This window comes from Camellia sinensis, chromosome 6 (genome assembly GCF_055761805.1).
Source record: "Camellia sinensis isolate YWXY chromosome 6, ASM5576180v1, whole genome shotgun sequence".
Lineage (NCBI taxonomy): Eukaryota > Viridiplantae > Streptophyta > Magnoliopsida > Ericales > Theaceae > Camellia > Camellia sinensis.
The window spans coordinates 200,568,802-200,591,647 of record NC_138966.1 but is presented as its reverse complement, the minus strand read 5'-3'; the positions used below and the strand labels follow the sequence as shown (position 1 = coordinate 200,591,647).

The 22,846-nt window shown below is 31.6% G+C and overlaps 1 protein-coding gene and 1 non-coding gene across 2 annotated transcripts; one reads left to right on the top strand and one right to left on the bottom strand.

Moving 5' to 3' along the window:
• Positions 1-160: 160 nt before the first annotated feature.
• LOC114264591 (bZIP transcription factor 53) lies at positions 161-574 on the bottom strand. The gene has a single exon (XM_028205274.2). It carries the CDS (start codon positions 572-574, stop codon positions 161-163), a length of 414 nt encoding a protein of 137 aa, XP_028061075.2.
• A 17,482-nt stretch (positions 575-18,056) lies between these two features.
• On the top strand, positions 18,057-18,128 carry TRNAH-GUG (transfer RNA histidin (anticodon GUG)). The gene has a single exon. It is a non-coding gene; the product is annotated as a tRNA-His (tRNA).
• Positions 18,129-22,846: the final 4,718 nt, after the last annotated feature.

Below are 22,846 nucleotides of genomic sequence, written 5' to 3'. Positions count from 1 at the left end.
AAGCATTACAAACTTCCATCTTAACCAAATGATTAGAAATAGAACCATGACAATTTCAGAAGAGCCAAACACAGAACTAAAACAGAGCAAACAATATAAAACAGAAACTGAACTCAAAACAACCTATTTGGACGGCCAATATGATCATATCTCTAGTAATTCAAAATTTGAACATCCCAACTGAAGCCATGAGAGGCACAGATTGGCTAGGAAGCTGCCATGGTTGTGAATCATATTGAGGAATGTCTTGCAGATACCCACACACATAGCTAGCAACTATTTCCAGAGACTCCAACCTCTTTGTCAGCTCATTGTGCTGCCTAGTCAATATATGGTTCTCCATCTCCACAGCCATGGATTGTTGCGTAATGGAATTGATTTTCTGAACAATCTCAATGTTGGTGTTCTTGAACATGGTCAATTGGCAATTGAGAACCTTGATATGCTCCTCTCTTCTCTTCCTTGACCGCCGTGCCGATTCGCGGTTTGAAATCATTCTCTCCCTCATTTTCTCATCGACCATTGCAGATATTTCACTCCCTTCTGATGATGAGCTACATTTGTGTTTTGCCATTGTCACTCGTGTAAAAATTCAAATTCTTATATCAAGAAACTTAACAAATCTTTCTTGTGATTTTAATTGAAGGGCTAGAGATTGGAGAAGCTTGATAGTCAACACGTAAAAATCTCCTTCAAATTACTTATGAATATGCAAGTTTGGTTTGGCTAGGGATTGGAGAAAACTAATTCATGAGAAAACATAAAACCAATAAAGAAAAACAACCGAAAAAGACTGAACAAGTGGAATTCGACGTAGAAGGATTGTGAAACTCATATCATGAGAAGGATTAGCTATGGTTTTTGCTGCAAAGAGAGAACCTCAAAAACATAGACAACATGACCACAATATCAAGAGAGATTGAACACAAAATACCTAAACCCTTTGAGCCAAGAAAGGTGAAGTGTTGTAAGAGTTATCCAATTTTGGGTATTTATAAGGTTTATGAGAATGTTGTATTGGTTCAAGGAATCTTCATAGTCAGATTACTCGGTATGACAACTATGACTTTGTAAGAGAAAACGTGGCACAATTGACAACTATAGACATTTTTGCTTTTGTTTTTACAGATGGTGTTTTGGATAACTATCAACTTTTGAGCGTTGTAGGTTTCCATTGTCACAAAAGACATATTGTTCACATTTGACATAGTTGCTTTGAAAGGTATCTGTTGCCTTTTATCATTAGAAAGCACATTGATTTGGGATTTTGGCATCAGCTGTTCTATGAACACAGAAAATTTTCATAGAAAGAGACATAGCGTGAAACAAAAGATGGATTCCACGTGCGAAGTCGACCGTGTGTGGGACTCATTCTTTGTCTTATATCTGTGACCCATTATGTGAAAATCATTTATGCACTTGGATTTACTTTTTGATATCCTTAAAGTTAGGAATGTTCGTAGAAAAGTCTACCTTTAGAAAGATTTTGTATATTTCATGATAAGAATAACATGCGTGACAGTGATATTTTTGAAAATTTAAGCCTTAAATAGAAGCCCACAACACAAATTAGGCTAAGGACAGTAGCAGTCCTTGAATTCAAAAAACTATGGATGTATTCAAAGTTGTTGTCTTCCCATTTATTTATTTATTTACTTTCCTTTTGTATGTAACTTGGCCTCATTTTTCTTTTTCTTTTTTAATTGTTTTCTAGTGGTAATCTGCTTTGCAAGTTGTCAAAAAGGTAGACCTACTTGGATTTTTCAGAGGAATGACACATTGACTTCTTGAGAATTTAAAATGAACATACATGAACCTTTTATTTCAAGGTGATGATAAGTATCTTATTCAAAAGTAGTACTATAACTGTTTCTAGAAACATAATTTAACACTTCAAATACTTTCTATCCACAATTTTGCCCTCCATTTACCATCGCATGGCAGTTGCAAAAGGTTTTTTGTGTTTGCTTTTTGATTATTTGTATCGATTGTCAATGTAAAGAGAGTTTTTTTTTTAGTTGTGTGCACATATTATATGCATAGCAGAGCCAAAGGCGGCATTAATTTTCATGATGATGATCACATCATAATGAAAATTTTATGTTAGGTATGAATTTTGGATTTATCAAGGAAAGGGAAATATCGAAACAAGAAAATAATTTTTACTTTATGTTGGTGAAAATACCAGAAAAAATTATATTTTATTGATAAATAATGCAAAGAAAATGAGATACAAATAGATCAGGCTGAGGCACGGATATCTTGTTTTCTTTAAGGAGATCAAGCCCACTGCAGTAGGAAGAACCCCAATACCGATGTAGCAGTCACAAAACTATGACTTGTCCCCTCCAGGATACAACAGCCCTTCAGGCCAACTCTGCACAAGATGGTCAACCCAAAGCTCTACAAAAAAAAAAAAAAAAACACTATTCTTTGCTAGTAATCTCTCTTGTATAGAAAATAGTTGGTATGTGTTGGTGTAGAAAAGAGTAGATGAGAGGGACTATTTATAGGCCACTAGGACCTTACAAATTACACCAAAAAATAATGATCATTAAACAAGAGAAAATGGAGAGACTCCAAATAATAACTCACCACTAAGTTCATGAATTCTAATTAACCTCCATTCATGAACAAGATAAAATTCATGAATAAAACAAAAGAAGATTCATGAACAAATATATAAATAAATAAATAAAAGATATTAAAATGGTCCAACAATCCCCCACTCATTTTAATATCAATAAGGACAAGAGAGATTACCAAACAAAGATAGACTAGTATGCATCATGAAGGTGTGTTCTGCATTGAACTTTCATTAATGAAACAGCAACCTCTACTCCAGAGTCAGTAGTGGTCTTAGACTTGAACTATGACTGCTTAGGAAAAATAAAGAATTACTGCTCACGCATAATAATCCAGGAATTGACATGAGCTTTAATAGTTAGCACATTACGGCCTTGTGGTAATCCCAGTTTTCATGAGCATATTTGATAATAAGTCTTATTCTCATAGAAAGCGGCTCCACTTTCATGCTCACATAGGTGAAATCTGTCAAGGATGTTCCTGTAATTTACACACCCCACTCAACAAGAGCTGCAGAATTTCATTAAGAGTATAAAAACTCAACCCTCCAACATTACAGGACAAATGCACTACATCATAAGGATGTATAACAAAATATTAGAAAGTGTATTTTTTACAACCACCATATGATTCGTTCTTCCCATTGAACCTAGTTACAGGATCTCTGGTCCCTAGGTTGGGTATCCTCATACATGGTTTATGATTTTATAGGCTTCAAACTCATCCCCCTCGATGGATTCTAGACCTTATCTCTCGCCAAGGCCTTGGTTAACGAATCCGCAAGATTATTACAAGATCTTACATAATTCACAGTTATGATGTCATTACTCAAATAGGATCTCACATTACTGTGTTTCCTTCGAATAGGTCTGGATTTATGATTATAAAAACGGTTGTTCACTCTACCAATAGCAGCAGTGCTATCACAACGAATTAACGCAAGAGGAATTGATTTTTTTCCCAAAAAGGGATTTCATGTAACAAATGTCTTAACCAATTCGCTTCCTCACATGCTGAAGCTAACGCTATAAGCTCAGCTTCCATTGTAGAATTAGCAATTATCGTCTGTTTTTTAGACTTCCAACATATAGCACCACCATCCAAGGTAAAAATAAAACCCTAGGTACAGAGAGAATCACCTGACAAAGTGTTCCAATCGGCATCATTATATCCCTCAAGTACCGCAAGATACTTGTTATAAAACAAACCATAATTTTTGGTTCCAGATAAATATCTCATAATTCTTCCCATGGCTAGCCAATGATCTCGACTTGACTTGCTAGTAAACCTGCTAAGTACTCCAACAGCATATGCAATGTCAGGTCTAGTACAGTTAGTAGCATACTACCAATCATGCTAGAATATTCATTTTGATTAATCACTTCTTTTTCATTTGTTACAACAGATAAATGTATGCTTACATGAAAAGGTGTAGCAACATGTTTACAGTCTAGAAAATTATATTTCTTTAACATTTTCTCAACATAATGCGATTGATCAAGAAAAATACCATCATTAGTTTTGGTAATTTTAATTTCCAAAATAAAATTGGATTCACCAAGATCTTTCATATCCAAATGGCTATTGAGCATATTTTTAGTCTCATTTATAATATGCAAATTAGAGCCAAAGATAAGTAGATCATCCACATATAGGCTAATAATCACATGTGCATTTTCACAAGTTTTATAATATATGCACTTATCACATTCATTCGTCTTATAGCCATTCTCAAGCATACAGGAATCAAATTTCTCATGCCACTGTTTAGGAGATTGTTTTAAACCATAAAAGGATTTAGTTAGCTTACACACCTTGCTTTCTTGGCCAGGCTCCACAAAGCCTTCGGGTTAGTCCATGTAAATCTCCTCATCTAGATCTCCATTTAAAAATGCTGTTTTTACATCCATTTGATGAATTTTTAAATTATGAATGGCAGCCACTGCAATCAATAGTCTAATGGATGTAACTCTAGTAACCGGAGAAAAAGTATCAAAGAAATCAAGATCAACTTGTTGCTTAAAACCTTTAGTGACAAGTCTCACTTTATATTTATCTATAATTCCATCCGGTTTAAATTTTTTACGAAGGACCCATTTACACCCAATAGTTTTACAACCTGGAGGTAAATCTACTAGCTTCCATGTTTTATTTGAAAGTAGTGAGTCTATCTCTATCTCATCATTTACAGCCTCTCTACAGAAAATAGCATCAGGTGATGATAAAGCTTCTTGCACCATAAAAGAAATTTCTTTCACGTTGTAAAGATAATAGTCAGGGTCAAAATCTTTTTCAACTCTAGCTCATTTACTCCTCCTTGGTTGGATTTGAGAATTTTCTTGTTCTTGAAAAACTTGAGATGGAATAAAAGAGCTAGGCATGGATAAAATATTTTCAGAAATTATTTGACCCCCACCATTTCTAGATTTGAAAGGAAATTTATTTTCATGAAAAATAGCATCACCTGATTCAAAAATAATATTATTTTCCATATCCAAAAATCTATAAGTTGTACTATGCAACACATACCTAAGAAAAGCACAGGTGGTAGCTCGTTCGCCCAATTTAGGTCGTGTTAATCATATTATTTAATTTTGATGATGTCTAAAATATATTAGTTAATATACATATTATTTGACACAAATTATTATCTTTTTAAAATATATATATTTGTTAAATATTATTTAAATAAAATAATATTATCTTTTTAAAATATATATGTTAAATATTATTTTAAATATTTTCAAAAACTTTACTATTCACTTTTTGAAAAATAGGGTTAATTACTATTCATCTTTTGACAAATCGATTAATTATATTATTTTGACAAAAATGATTATTTTAAATATTTTCAAAAACTTTACTATTCACTTTTTGAAAAATAGGGTTAATTACTATTCATCTTTTGACAAATCGATTAATTATATTATTTTGACAAAAATGATTGATTGGTTGTATTATTTTGACAAATTTGATATTTATGGGTTGTCTTATTTTGACAAAATTAATATGGAGTGGTAAAATATTTAGTATAAAATCTTTACAACATATACAATATTTTAAAGAGGACATATATTTTCAGATCCATTATAAATATTATTTATAGAGATTTTTCTGTATGCAAAATTTTGATTAGAACTTATATAACATTATATGCAGAATACATCACGTGCGCTATTAAATTTTTTACACTACATTGATTATATTATATTATAATCAAACAAGAAGAAAAAGATGGAGTTATGTATATATGTATATATATATATATATATTATAAACTAGATGGAGAAAATTATTTGTTTGTTTGAAAGTTGTGAACTTTGTATTAAATTGTTTACAAAAACGGTGGCTCCATGTTTGAAAAAAACAAGAAGAAAAAAATCAATCTTATTTTTATCCTTTTAATTCTTATCATTTGCTGACTATTTAAATTTAAGGAGTGTGCTTATGTAAGCAATGACATCAAGAGCCTGCTTATGTAAGCGATGACATCAGGAGCGTGCTTATGTAAGCGATGACGTCAGGAGCGTGCTTATGTAAGCCATGACGTCAGCAAGGAGCGTCCAACGGGTATATTTTTGTGTATAAATAGAGGTGTTGGATGTGGAGAAAAAATCAAGAACTTGAAGAGAAAATATTTCTGTGAGCTCCAAAATTCTGAGTATTCTGCTCTTTCACTTTCAGATCTAAGTCTAGTTTTTGTTCTTACACTTTCATATCTACTCTTTGTGAGAGAATTATTGTAAAAGTGGGTTCAATTACCACTTATTCTTATTCCTTATTTTTGTGAGAGATTTTGTAAGGGTAAGGCATTTATTGTTGAGTGAGGCTCAATAGATAAGAGTAAGTCCTGTGCCAAATCCACAAGCTTGGTGGTGTATTTATTCAATTGATAGTAAAGAAATTCTCAAGGAGGTTCCTTGGGGAGTGGACGTAGGCCTAGCGTGCCGAACCACTATAAATCGCAGTGTTTGATTTTCTTTCTCTATCTCTTCTACTTTTATATTGATAATTATTATTCTGTTTTTTTTATTTATTAAAATTCTGAATATTGTGTTATTTTTAATATTGTAAAATTTTTAATAACCCAATTCACCCCCCCTCTTGGGTTGCCTATCTGGGATAACAATTGGTATCAGAGCCTAGACTCTAGTTTTTGTGACTTAACCGTCTCAGAGTAGATCATGGCAACCCCTAGTTATTCCTTACCCGAGGGACAAGCATCTAATAGGCCACCTCTATTTAGCGGCACAAATTTTAGTTATTGGAAAACTAGGATGACCATACATATTCAATCTACTGATTATGAATGTTGGAAAATTATTTGTAATGGTCCAAAAATTCCTACCAAAACTATAGATGGACTTAGGGTACCAAAACCTGAAGATGAGTGGGATGAATCAGATACTAGAATGGCCCAAATTAATGTCAAAGCTACAAACATGTTGTACTGTGCTTTAGATGCCAACGAGTTCAATAGAATTTCCACATGTAAAACCGCTAAAGAAATTTGGGACAAGCTTATAGTGACTCATGAGGGAACCGAACAAGTTAAAGAATCTAGAGTCAGTTTGCTAGTCCATAATTATGAACTTTTTAAAATGAAGCCTGATGAAACTATTCCTCAAATGTTTACTCGTTTTTCTGATATTATTAATGGTTTAACTTCTCTTGGCAAAATATATACTAATGCTGAAATTGTAAGAAAAGTGCTTAGGTCATTGCCAAAAAGTTGGGAGACAAAAGTCATTGCCATTACCGAAGCCAAGGATTTATCAAAGCTAAATCTAGATGAGTTAATGGGATCTCTCTTAACTTATGAGCTCATAATGCAAGAAGGAAAGGAAGAGAAGGACAACAACAAGAAGAAAGGAATAGCTTTCAAATCCACCTCGAAACATCAAGAGGATAAGGAAGATGATTCAGATGAGGATGAGGAAATGGCATTCATCACTAGAAAATTCCAAAGGTTTGTGAGAAAGAAACAAGGTGTACGAAATTTTTTCAGAAAAGACTTCAACAACAGGGATTTTCAAAGAGAAGAAAATCACAAAAAATCAGAAGTAACCTGCTATGAATGCAACAAACCTGGACACTACAAATCAGAATGTCCAGAACTTAAGAAAAAATTCAAGAAGGACAAAAAGAAAGCTATGATTGCAGCATGGGGAGAAGATAGTGATGAAAGCGACACAGAAACCGAAGTTTGCAAAAACGAGGTTGCTAACCTATGTTTAATGGCACTTGGAAATGAAAATGAGGTAAATGACGAATCCTTTACATTTGATGAATTACAATTAGCTTTTGATGAATTACATGCAGAATTTAAGAAACTTAGTTTGAAAAATAATTGTCAAAAGAAAGTAATTTCAAGTTTATCAAAAGAAAATGAATCATTGACTTCCAAGATAAATGCTTTAGAAAATGAAGCCATGAAAATGAAAAAGGAAAATGAGATTTTAACTCAAAAAGAGTCTTCAATTTCTGAAAAACATTTAGTTGTATTGCAAAAAGAAAACGAGTCTTTAAAAAATGAGCAAATTATTTTAAAAGAAAATATTGAAGACTTGAAAACTACTCTTTCAAAGTTCACTCAAGGTAGAGAGACTTTAGATAAAATTCTTAAAAATCAAAACCGTACTTTTGGTAGAGCCGGAATTGGATATAAACCTTTTTCAAAAGTAAAAACTGCCAAAAATGGTTTTGTATATGCATCTTCTAATCACTCTCATCTCACATGTCATTTTTGTGGAACAAAAGGTCATATTTCACCTTCATGTCCTATTAAAAGAAATCCTTTTGCTAAAATAAAAAAGATGTGGGTTCCTAAGGATATCTCAAGGGTATCAAATTCTAACTTTTATGGACCCAAGAAAAAATGGGTACCAATAGAGAAATCAAATTTTTGTAGGTATGTTTCAAGACAAAATCCAGTAACGATAGATGGTATCTCGACAGTGCATGTTCGAGGCACATGACTGGAAATAAAGCTATGTTCGCCACACTCCAACCAAAGGATGGCGGATATGTGACTTTTGGCGACAATAGCAAGGGTAAAATCATTGGTGTAGGAAGTATTGGTAAAAATCCCTCTCCTATTATTGAAAATGTTTTATTTGTTGAAGGTTTAAAACATAACTTGCTTAGTATTAGTCAATTATGTGATAAAGGTTATAGAGTTATTTTTGAGAAAATTCATTGCACTATTGAAAATACCTTAGAAAACAAAACTTTATTTGTAGGTTATAGACATGAGAATGTATATGTGTTTGATTTACATGATTTATCTTCTCATTTTAACATTAAATGTTTATCTGCTATAAATGATAATGGTTGGCTTTGGCATAGAAGATTAGGACATGCTCATTTTGATTTAATTTCCAAGCTTTCAAAAAATGAGTTAATCATAGGTTTACCAAAAATTATTTTTGAAAAAGATAAACTTTGTGATGCATGTCAATTTGGAAAACAAACTAGAATTTCTTTTAAATCCAAAAATATCGTTTCAACTACTAAACCGCTTCAACTCTTGCATATTGATCTATTCGGACCATCTAGAATATTAAGTTTAGGAGGAAAATCTTATGCCCTTATTTGTGTTGATGATTACACTAGATATACATGGGTATTATTTTTAACACACAAAAATGAAGCTTTTTATAATTTCTCAAAACTTTGTAAAAGAATTCAAAATGAGAAAAATCTTAATATTTGTAGTATTAGAAGTGACCATGGTAGAGAATTTGAAAATGATGATTTTATTAAGTTTTGTGATGACTTAGGAATAGATCATAATTTCTCAGCCCCTAGGACTTCTCAACAAAACGGTGTGGTTGAAAGAAAAAATAGAACTCTTGAAGAAATGGCTCGTACTATGCTTTGTGAAAATAATTTGCCTAAATATTTTTGGGCGGAAGCTGTAAACACTGCATGCTATGTTATAAACCGTGCCATGATTAGACCTATTCTTAAGAAAACTCCTTACGAACTTTGGAAAGGTAGAAAACCTAATATTAGTCACTTGCGTGCTTTTGGTTGTAAATGCTTTGTATTAAATAACAATAAAGATAATTTAGGAAAATTTGATGCTAAATCGGATGAAGCTATATTTCTTGGTTATTCTATGTCTAGTAAAGCTTATAGAGTATTTAATAAAAGAACTCTACTTGTTGAAGAATCTGTGCATGTTGTTTTTGATGAATCTAACGATATTATTTCCAAGAATCTTTTAAGTAATGATATTGTAGAAAATCAACCAAGCATGGAGAGTATTTATAAAAAGGAAAATGAAGAAAATCCATTACACAAACATGACGAAGAAATGACAATGGAGAATCTTCAAGAAATATATGCTCTTCTAGAAAATGACTCAAATCTACCAAAAGAATGGAAGTATGCTCATGGCCACCCCAAAGACCTCATCATAGGTGATGCGGCAGAAGGTATAAAAACTCGTTCCTCTGTTAGAAATATTTGTGGTAACTTGGCATTTGTTTCACAAATTGAACCAAAATCATTTTTAGAAGCTGGAAAATGATGAAAACTGGATTTTAGCAATGCAAGAAGAATTAAATCAATTTGAAAGAAATGAAGTTTGGTTTTTGACCCCTCGACCTAAGGATCATCCCGTTATTGGTACAAAATGGGTTTTTCGAAATAAAATGGACGAATTTGGAGTTGTTACTAGAAATAAAGCTAGATTAGTAGCTCAAGGCTATAATCAAGAAGAGGGAATTGATTTTGATGAAACTTTTGCACCAGTTGCTAGACTTGAAGCTATTAGAATGTTCCTTGCTTTTGCGTGTTTTAAAGATTTTAAATTATATCAAATGGATGTTAAAAGTGCTTTTTTAAATGGGTACATTTCGGAGGAAGTCTATGTTGAACAACCTCCCGGTTTTGAAAATCATAAATACCCGGATCATGTTTTCAAACTTTCAAAAGCCTTATATGGCTTGAAACAAGCTCCTAGAGCATGGTATGAAAGATTGAGTAATTTTCTACTTGACAAAGGTTTTTGTAGAGGAAAAATTGATACAACACTTTTTATAAAAATCAAAAAGAAAGATATGCTAATCGTTCAAATTTATGTTGATGATATCATTTTTGGTTCTACTAATGAAAATTTGTGCAAAAAGTTTGCTAAAGACATGCAGGGTGAGTTTGAAATGAGTATGATGGGGGAATTAAATTACTTCCTTGGTCTACAAATTAAACAAACTAATGATGGAATCCATTTAAATCAAACGAAATATATCAAAGATCTACTCAAAAGGTTTGAAATGGAATCATCAAAGCCTGCAGCAATTCCAATGAGCACATCGATAAAAATCGACAAAGATGAGCAAGGTAAACCCGTAGATGAGAAGAAATATCGAGGTATGATTGGTTCTTTACTTTATCTTACTGCAAGTAGGCCCGACATAATGTTTAGTGTTTGTATGTGTGCACGTTTTCAATCCGCACCGAAAGAGTCACACATCATCGCAGTCAAACGCATTTTCAGATATCTTGTCGGCACTCAAAATTTGGGATTATGGTATCCTAAGGGAACCACCTTTGAACTTTTTGGTTACTCAGATGCCGACTTTGCGGGATGTAGACTTGACCGAAAAAGCACTAGTGGCACTTGTCATTTTCTTGGACACTCACTCACCTCTTGGTTTTGCAAAAAACAAAACTCAGTGGTTTTGTCAACTGCTGAAGCAGAATACATTGCCGCCGCTGGGTGTTGTGCACAATTGCTTTGGATGAAACAACAACTTCAAGATTTTGGACTTCACTATGATCATATTCCTATAAAATGTGACAACACAAGTGCCATTAACCTTTCAAAAAATCCTATTCAGCACTCACGCACTAAACACATTGAAATAAGGCATCATTTTCTGAGAGATCATGTACTCGAAGGTGACATTGAACTCGAATTTGTGCCTACAAATTGTCAATTAGCTGACATATTTACCAAGCCTCTAAATGAAGAACAATTTTGTTATATTAGAATAGAACTTGGTATGATGAATACTCCAATATAATGTTTATATTAAAAATAATTTTTTAATAATTAAATAAAATAAATATTGTAATAATAATTATTATTATAAAAATAATAACCATAATAATAATATACATATATTTATATATATAATTTTTCTCTCTCTCTCTCTTCCGTTCCGTCTCTATCTCTCACCCACTCTCTCCCTTACTCTCTCTTTTTCTCCTTCTCTTGCTGTCTCGCTCTCCCCTTCTTCCTCTACCCTTAGCCGACTCCATCTCCACCCTCACCATAGCCTACAACCAACTCCACCATCCACAAAATCATCGATCACTTTCATCACTATCACCATCCATCCAAATCCCTCACTAATCTTCCAAACTCCATCACTTCTCCACCCGAAATCTGCATCACCATCTTCACCGATTCATCAAGTTCCATCACCGATCCATCAAGATCCGTGACTGATCCATCAAGATCCATTGCCGATCTACAAAAATTCGTCACCGATCTACCCAATCGTCTCAATTTCTTCCGTTCATCAAGGTTATCACCAATCAACATGTTAAAATTTTTGTTGCACTGTGTTGTATTTTTTTACTTGTTATATGTGCTCCAAATTTTCTTGGATTTAATATTGGTTGCTTCTACCTTGATTGAAGTATTTGTTTTTATTTTTATTTTCTCCTTTTTTGCTAGTGCACTTGGTGTAGTTGTTTATGGCCAGATCTTAAGGGCCTTTGGTGTCATAGACTGGTAATTTATTTCTTCAATTTTATGAAATTTCTAGTGCATTAACTTAGGGGGAGACTCATATTTTGAGATTAACAATCATTATAAATATATATATATATATATATATATATAAAGGGCATGTGTATATTCTGTGCATAATTTTAGGGGGAGTATATATATACATTTTTTTTCTTATCTTCCATACTCCTTATCTGCACCAACAAATAATTTTTTTGTGCAAAGTCAAAATTTAAAAAAAAAAATTAATAATAATAATAAATAAATAAATAAAGGAAGAAATGCTCACAATTTTATTTCAGAAAAAGAAAATATTACTCGATTACAGGTAAATTTTCAGAAGGTTTCACAGATTTTTTCTTTTTCACTTCTCTCAACAATTTTTCATGAGCCTCTGTTACATGCCTCTCTCTATTTTCGATTTCTGTGAGTCTTGGCATTATCACCGTTGCATAATACTGCACTGCATTCTCCAACTGTGCATTTTTTCTTTTTAGCTCTTTCTTCTCCTTACACATATTCACTACTTGTTGTTTTAACAAGCACACCTCATCTCTCCATTGCTGATTTTCTTGTACTCTTGCTTGTAATCGTCGCGCCATATTGGAAACTGCAGTCGTGGCCTGTGTACTAAGAGCCACAGTGTGATTAATAGCATCGAAATCATTTCGATTGCCAATACCACTAGAACCCTCATTTACAGGCATAGCATGTGCCTGCGTCACTGGTACTCTCTCATTTGCCTGCATTACAGGCACCTCATGCAGGTCCGACTCATTGATAGCCAAGGTAAGGAATGACATGATTACAAAAGAAGCTAAAACAAATTTTTTCTCTCAAAACACTTGATGATTTTGTATCTTTGCCTCTGATCTGTGTCACTTTTTATACACTCCATTGCTCCATTCCTCGATGCATATCTGCTATCTCTGCTCAAATCTTTTGTTTGTCCATACTTCTTGCGCTCGAGATGCTCCAAAATCCCCACAATGATTCCGACAAGACAGCCAGCCCCTTATTTTATTTTTGGCCACCCAGATTATTGTATCCACTGTGTTTGTTTCTTATCTTCATCTTTATTTTGATGATGTCAAAGGGGGAGAAAAATATATGATTTTGAAAATTATATGTTGCAGGGTTACCATTATCAAAATTATATGTCGCAGGGTTGTCAAATATTTTGTCAAATTTATTTTGTGTCAAATCCATACAAATATTGCCATCATCAAAAAGGGGGAGATTGTTAATCATATTATTTAATTTTGATGATGTCTAAAATATATTAGTTAATATACATATTATTTGACACAAATTATTATCTTTTTAAAATATATATATTTGTTAAATATTATTTAAATAAAATAATATTATCTTTTTAAAATATATATGTTAAATATTATTTTAAATATTTTCAAAAACTTTACTATTCACTTTTTGAAAAATAGGGTTAATTACTATTCATCTTTTGACAAATCGATTAATTATATTATTTTGACAAAAATGATTATTTTAAATATTTTCAAAAACTTTACTATTCACTTTTTGAAAAATAGGGTTAATTACTATTCATCTTTTGACAAATCGATTAATTATATTATTTTGACAAAAATGATTGATTGGTTGTATTATTTTGACAAATTTGATATTTATGGGTTGTCTTATTTTGACAAAATTAATATGGAGTGGTAAAATATTTAGTATAAAATCTTTACAACATATACAATATTTTAAAGAGGACATATATTTTCAGATCCATTATAAATATTATTTATAGAGATTTTTCTGTATGCAAAATTTTGATTAGAACTTATATAACATTATATGCAGAATACATCACGTGCGCTATTAAATTTTTTACACTACATTGATTATATTATATTATAATCAAACAAGAAGAAAAAGATGGAGTTATGTATATATGTATATATATATATATATATATTATAAACTAGATGGAGAAAATTATTTGTTTGTTTGAAAGTTGTGAACTTTGTATTAAATTGTTTACAAAAACGGTGGCTCCATGTTTGAAAAAAACAAGAAGAAAAAAATCAATCTTATTTTTATCCTTTTAATTCTTATCATTTGCTGACTATTTAAATTTAAGGAGTGTGCTTATGTAAGCAATGACATCAAGAGCCTGCTTATGTAAGCGATGACATCAGGAGCGTGCTTATGTAAGCGATGACGTCAGGAGCGTGCTTATGTAAGCCATGACGTCAGCAAGGAGCGTCCAACGGGTATATTTTTGTGTATAAATAGAGGTGTTGGATGTGGAGAAAAAATCAAGAACTTGAAGAGAAAATATTTCTGTGAGCTCCAAAATTCTGAGTATTCTGCTCTTTCACTTTCAGATCTAAGTCTAGTTTTTGTTCTTACACTTTCATATCTACTCTTTGTGAGAGAATTATTGTAAAAGTGGGTTCAATTACCACTTATTCTTATTCCTTATTTTTATGAGAGATTTTGTAAGGGTAAGGCATTTATTGTTGAGTGAGGCTCAATAGATAAGAGTAAGTCCTGTGCCAAATCCACAAGCTTGGTGGTGTATTTATTCAATTGATAGTAAAGAAATTCTCAAGGAGGTTCCTTGGGGAGTGGACGTAGGCCTAGCGTGCCGAACCACTATAAATCGCAGTGTTTGATTTTCTTTCTCTATCTCTTCTACTTTTATATTGATAATTATTATTCTGTTTTTTTTATTTATTAAAATTCTGAATATTGTGTTATTTTTAATATTGTAAAATTTTTAATAACCCAATTCACCCCCCCTCTTGGGTTGCCTATCTGGGATAACAGGTCGTTTAGGATCTGCAAGCCTCACAAAAGCTAAACAACCCTAAACTCTCAAATAACATAGATTTGGTTTATGCCCCCGCCACAACTCATAAAGTACAATTTTAGTTTTTTTGTGTGGCACTCTATTTATCACATGGCAAGTTGTCAAAATAGCCTCGCCCCAAAGATTTGAGAGAGCACCTGAATCGATAAGCATAGCATTCGTCAAGTCAATTAACGTTCTATTTTTTCTTTCAGCTACGCCATTAGATGAAGGTAAATATGGTGGAGTAGTTTTATGAATAATTCCCAATGACTGAACAAAAGAGTTGAATCCTAGAGATTCATACTCCCTGTCTCTATCACTTCTAATTCTCTTAATCTTTTTACCGAATTGATTTTCCACTTCAAGAAGGAATTTTTTAAATTTCTCAAAAGTATCACTTTTATTTTTTAATAAATATACGTTTGTGTATTTTGAAAAATCATCAATAAAAGTGATAAAATATCGTTTACCACCCCGAGTTAAAATTTTTTTAAACTCACACAAATCAGTATGAAATAATTCTAGCAATTCGATATTTTTTTCAACACTTTTATGAGGCCTCTTAGTAATTTTTGCTCTACTGCAAACTTCACATTTCTCAAAAAATTTTGTCACTTTAGGAATTAATCCTAAACTACTTATGATTCCCACATATTTACTGTTAATATGACACAAGCGAGCATACCAAAAATTAGTAAAAGATAACATGTAAGAATGTCATAGTAATAATCATAAAATTAATCAGCAAGGAAATTTAAGAGATAAAAATGACATTTATACTCATCTGTATTGTAGGAAGCCACTTTTGCTTCATGTGCCTCGTAGTCTTCATCATTCATCTCCTCGGTTGGGTTTTTGTTTGGATTCTTCTCGGTAAAAACATATACAACTTTCAAAAGGCTGAAGTAAAAAAGAATTTTTCCTTTCCACCTTTTAAAATGAACTCCCTTGAACTTGAAAGGCTTGTTGAGATCTCCAATTCCAACATTGGATTTTTGCTAGTACTTGTTTCATGTTTGATCTCCTTAAAATTGTTGGTGAAAATACCAGAAAAAATTATTTTTTTTTATAAATAATGCAAAGAAAATGAGATACAAATAGATCAGGCTGAGGCGCGAATATCTCGTTTTCTTTAACGAGATCAAGCCCACTGCGGTAGGAAGAACCCCAATACCAATGCAGCAGTCACAAAACTATGACTTATCCCCTTCAGGATACAACAGCCCGATCACTTGTCGTATAGTTCAGGCTAACTCTGCACAAGATGGTGAACCCAAAGCTCCACCAAGAAAAACACTCTTCTTTGCTAGTAATCTCTCTTGTATAGAAAATAGTTGGTGTGTGTTGGTGTAGAAAAGAGTAGATGAGAGAGACTATTTATAAACCCCTAGGACCTTACAAATTACACCAAAAAATAATGATCATTAAACAAGAGAAAATGGAGAGACTCCAAATAATAAAGAGAAAATAGAGAGATTCCAAATAATAACTCACTACTAAGTTTATGAATTCTAATTAACCTCCATTCATGAACAAGATAAGATTCATGAATAAAACAAAAGAAGATTCATGAACAAATATATAAATAAATAGATAAAAGATATTAAAATTATCCAACACTTTATTTTCTTCTTTCCCTTTTCTTTTCCTTTGTTGGCCTCCACATATAACCAATGATCCAAACATAATCTTAAAGTTTTCGTATTTGTATTTGCATATGCTGCATTAAACTGTTTTAGGAAGTAAACTTGTTTTTGCCTGAGAAGATGGTTAAACTTGCGTATACAAGTTATGAAATTCTTTAGTTCTATTTACAATAAAGTACCCAAAACAGTGTGTCAAATCTGTTAAAAAAAAAAAACTCCAGATTAAGAAGGGCCAACCGTTATTTTATTTTATTTTATAGTAAGTAGAAGGGCCTGCTGCTAATATACATATAATTTACAAACATGTGTTTTTGTGTCCAGATGCATCACCAAATTTATTCCAAAATAGTTTTCTTTCTCCATGTGTTAGTTCAGCATTGGTTCACTGTTAAGTCATTAAGATTAGGACTCCAAACCAACCGAGTTGACCTATGGCTAATAGTTGACTTGAGAACATAACCAATTTTAAAATATATTTAATTTAATAAGTTATTAAATATGATTAAGCTTGATTTGTTTATATAATGAGTCAAATTTAAATAAAATTTTAATTAATTAAGTATCTTGATTTGTTTTACAATCCTAATTAAGATTCATACTCCATGCTTGCTTAAAAGAGATAATAAAGATTACTAGTTTTTAATGGGCAAATTAATCTGAATCTCACTAAAATTTTAAACCTAACTCATTAAAGAACCAAGTTAACAAGGTCTCCTAAGTCAATTAAAAAGTCATAAACAAAATTTATTGTAAATCTTATCTACAGAACTAACGCACAAAATTCCTAATTTAGGCACTATTTGTTTCAACTGAAAATATTTTTTGAAAATTATTTTTTTGAATTTCCGTTATTTAGTATATTGTATGTGGAAAACAAAAGTCAATGGATGATGTTTTCCATAATTAACGAAAAACAAGTTTATTTAAGTAAAAAATATTTTTTACTTTGTAAAAAATATTTTACAGATTAAGATCTTAGCAATAACATAACATCACATTATCATTGTCACCACCATCACTATTACAATCACTACATTAATTTTAAAATCACAAATAAATATAAAAATTAAAAATATATAAAATTAAAAAATTTCATAAAAAATATTTTTTCATCAAAACAAATGGAGCATTAATGCTCATTTTTCATGGGACCAAGAACAATACTAATCAAAATTCTAGAAAAGCTTTTTGAGGATTCACAAAACCAAATAGAGTAAGAATTTATAAAAATTAATTACTCATCTACTAATTGGTGGCTGTAGTTTAGTGGTAAGAATTCCACGTTGTGGCCGTGGAGACCTGGGCTCGAATCCCAGCAGCCACAGTTTTGAAATTCCTTTAGTTCTTTTTTTTTTATTTTTATTTTTTTTTGGGTGTAAATTCATTATTATTTGGAAAATTTAAATATAAATCCAATCTTGAAGAATGGTAATCAATTTAGTCATAATAATTTTTTTAGAGGGCTGATATTTACCCTCACCTAATTACTTTGACCCACCCACTTCTTTAAATCCCCACTTAGCAAAATGAAACCATTATATTTTTTCTTTAAGACCCCGTTTGTTTGGGGTTATAGGGAGGGAATTGGGATTACTAATCCCTTGATATTACTAATAAGGTGTTTGTTTTGAAAGATGAGGAGGGGATTATTAATCCCTTGGTATTAGTAGTCCCCTTGGAAGGAGGATTGGTAATTAGGAGATAGAGATGGTATTAGAAAAATAGTGAGGGAATTAGAAATTTTTTTATTTTTTATATATTGGGAATTTTTTTTTAAATATTAATGTTTAATTTTTTATATTTTTTTATTTGTTTTATTATTTTATATAAAAATAATTTAACAATTCCTCACTATTAATCCCCTCACTATCAATCCCCTCCATTCTATCTCTGAAAACAAACGATGCCTAAACCTCCACCTTAATACCAACTATACCCCTAATCCCAAAACAAAACCCCAACCCTAACTCCTTCCATTTCTCTCTCTAATCTGGATTTCCTCTTTGTTTTCTTGCATTCAAATCAAGTACAAGTGAAAAACAGAGCAAAAGAAAAGACTTATCAACAATGGCTACCATTAAAACCTCTATCATAGGCTATAGCGAGTGATTTCTTGTATTCATTCTCCCTCTTCTCTCTTTTCTTCGTCATCTTCTTTTGAAAACCTTAGGTTTTCATCTCTCTCTCTCTCGCGCATGCGCGCGCTCATTCTCTCTCGTAATGGATAGGGAGGTCACGATAGCGAAAGGGGTTCGATGACATAATGCCGAACAAATCCTAAATGTTTAGCAACACAATTTTGAACAAATCCTGAATGTTCGAAAACACAGCACTAAACAAATCCTTTTAGTTCGATAACACAATGCTAAATGGGTTGATATCTTTTTTCTGGTTCAGATCTGCAATAGGAGATGAGGGTGCTTGTCGGTGAAGGTGATGGCTGATTGCGACGAAGGGAGTGGTGGTTGTGATGGTGAGAAGTGGCCAGAGATGGAAGAGGTTGTAGTTATGAGGGGTGGTTAGAGATGGTGGTGGTTGTGGCGGTGAGAGGTGGTCGGAGATGGTGGTATTGCCGGAGGTGATTAGGGTTAGGTTAGAGTTTAGAAAATTAGGTTTAAAAGATTAGGAATGAGGGTAAAAGTGGAATTTTTGATTAGGACAAAATTGGGATTTTAAAAAAAATGAATGAGGTGGGGGTTCTAAGAAGAAAGATGGGGGTTAATAGCAATGTTTTTTTTTTATAAACCAATTAATCCTATTGATTTTGAAAAAGTAGATTTAATATATTATTTAAAATTCGAGCTTACGATTATATCTTTATTTATATTATATTTCTTTTCTTTTCTGTAAGAAAAGTAAGATACATAACCTATGAGAATCAAATTTAGAATGAATTTTTTATATGTTAATTTTTTTTATTTGGAATGACTTAAAATGTGAACATTCCAAAAAGAGTATAAAAAAACTCATTAGTATATTTTTCCTAAACGTAATAGTCCAATGTAACACTCTAAAAAAAAACTTCTTAGTGTAATTCTCAAATGTAACATACAAAAAAATTATTTAGTGTACTTTTCCCAAACGTAACATTCCAAAGTAATACTAAAAAAAACTACTTAGTATAACACTCCAATGTAACATACAAAAATATTCCTAGTGTACTTTTCTGAACGTAATGCTCCAATGTAACACTTCAAAAAAACTCCTTAGTGTAATACTGTAATGTAACATACAAAAAAAAACTCCTTAGTGTATTTTTCTCAAACGTAACACTCCAATATAACACTTCAAAAAAATATATAGGATTCTTCAAACCATTCCAAAAGGATGTGGGATTCTTCAAATCATTTCAAATGGAATACAAAAATTTCTTAGTAAATTTTGGACAAATGTATAATTTCAAACTGTATGTGTTACGTTTGAAAAAAAATATACTGAGGAGTTTTTGAGTTTTTTGCGCTCGTGCGCGCGCGTGTGTGTTACATTGGAGTGTGTTACATTTAGAAAAAATATACTAAGGAACCTTTTCGTGTGTTATATTATAGTGTATTATATTGAAGTATTATGTTTGAGAAAAGTATATAAGTAATTTTTTTGGAATGTTATGCTGTTACGTTTGGGAAAAGTACACTAAGGAGCTTTTTTGTGTATTACATTAGAGTGTGTTACATTAGATTATTACATTTGAGGAAAATATATTAAGGAGTTTTTTTGAAGTGTTACGTTGTTACGTTTGGAAAAAATACATTAAGGAGTTTTTTTTTATGTGTTATGTTATTGGAGTGTTACGTTCTTACTCATAATGTAAATTTGTTCTAAAATGAGAAAAAATCCAAAACCTCTATAGTACGGATTGCCCAAATGTATAATTTTACATTTTGAGAAACCCACTTTTACCTCTCAAAAATTAAATCAAAAAGTGTAAGTGACTACCCTTTTATGTAATTTTCACTTTAATGAGATATTTGAGTTCATAAACAAAAAAGAAAAAAGAAAGGATTAAACAGTTCACAATATCACATTTTGAAATTTATTCAGCTTGTTTGGTTTCATAACTCAAGATTCACTTTTCAAAAAATTGAAATTTTTTATTTTTCTTATTTTTTTGTTTTTACTGAATTTTTTTAATATTTTAAGTAATAGATACACCTAACATAAATACACTTAAAAAGTATAATATTTGTGAAACAAATCTTTAAAAAATTCACTAATACCAAAAATACAAAAAAAAAATACGAAAAGTCAGTATATTTTTTGTATTCTTGTGTATTTATAAATTTTTCAAAACATTTTTTTACAAATATTTTACTTTTTTAGATACATCTAAATAAAGTGCATCTAAAAAGGTAAAAAAAAATGCTTACAATTTTAAAAATATTCACTAAAAAAAAACACGAAAAGCAAAAAACTCAATTTTTAAAAAATTGAATTTAAAAAATTGAAACCAAACATAGTGATTAATATTTCACCCTTATTATTTTTTGAAATTTTGAAACAAAAACTTAAAAATTTACTATAATTTTTTTAAAAATAAAAATGTTTTCACTTTTTTTAAAACAAGGTTTCATTCTTAGAAGTGGTCAACAAAGCCTAGCCCTGTTTTATAATTTCTTTCATATAAGCCTTTTTTTTTTGAGGTCATAATAATTTCTCCACAATCACATTAAAGGTTTATAAGAATACATTACTCCACATTTAAATGGTGGCTGTAGTTAGTGTTGGACAATTTTCACTGTATTTAAATAGAATTAAATTTTGTTGTGTACAAAACAACAACAAGAATAAAAGAAATAGAGAAAATGAGAGAATTTGTTTGATTACAAAAATCAAACTCGAAATAAAAATAAATAAATAAAACCACAGATTTTATTTTGTTACAAAAACAAAAATAAAATCTGATTAAATAAACATAATAAAAACAGAATTAAATTAAACAACTTACTTGGTTAATTTATTTGAATAACTTTTCTGATCAAGTCCAGTGTTTAACACTGTGTCCTTAAGACAGATTTGTCCTCTCCACGGTGCTTTCAGAATTTGGACGTCTATCTCCCAGGATGAAATGATCTTACCACAAACAATAGCAGCACTACAAATTGTTTGCCTTACGAACACACTAAGTGTTTACACTCTTTCTTTCGGAAATAAAATGCAGCAAGATGAAGAACATAATCAGCAGAGGATGGAGTACGAAAATTGGAATGAAATCCAAATGGGATGCTAGTCTATTTATAGATGTAAAGGTGGCTTTTGGTTTTGAATTGAACAGGTATGAAACCTGTTAGATTCAAATTTAAACAGATTCAATCTGTTTATTCAAACAGATAGAAACGGGAAGGGCCCTATTTGGATGAACAATAAATCCAAACCAGTTTAATTTGAATTCTGGATTTTATTTTAATAAAAAATAAAATTAAATTCAAATGTTTTTGGCCCAAAAAGATTAGAAGCCCAACCCAGACGGACGGCGGTAGCGGCGCGCGTGTGGTGATTTTTGGGTCCAATGGGTCTAGCCCATTTTGCCCATAACCTCTCCCTCTAAAACACTTGGGTACCCCTTGGGGCACACCCCAAGTATCTCACCCTAAGCCTTATAAACCCTTTCAAAACTTCCCACCAAATCAATGTGGGACAAGCCAATTTACCACCTTAAGGAATTTCCACCAAAACTCCATTTCCATGGAGCACACTTTGGCTTCAATTTCCCATTCACTCGGTAATGGTTTTAAGCAACCAAATATACCACGTGAATCACAACGCGGCATAAAACGCGTTACCACTTTGACCCGAGTAAATCGACACTCGGGGCCCACCTAAAAAATAGACCGAACTTAGAAAAAAATTCTGATTTTATCCAGAATTTTATAACCATTTCCAACAGTTAGTGGTGAGAATTCTACGTTGTGGCCATGGAAACCTGAGCTCGAATCCCAGCAACCACATCCTTACACTTTTGATTGAAGAACGAAATATTTTTTTTTGTGTTTTTTGCCAGAAAAATACACTACAAGAATTAACACTTTTGGCAACAAAAAAAGTGGT

What these genes read in the sequence shown, in the direction of transcription:
- LOC114264591 (XM_028205274.2), bottom strand. Translation starts at nt 574, where the DNA reads ATGGCAAAACACAAATGTAGCTCATCATCAGAAGGGAGTGAAATATCT.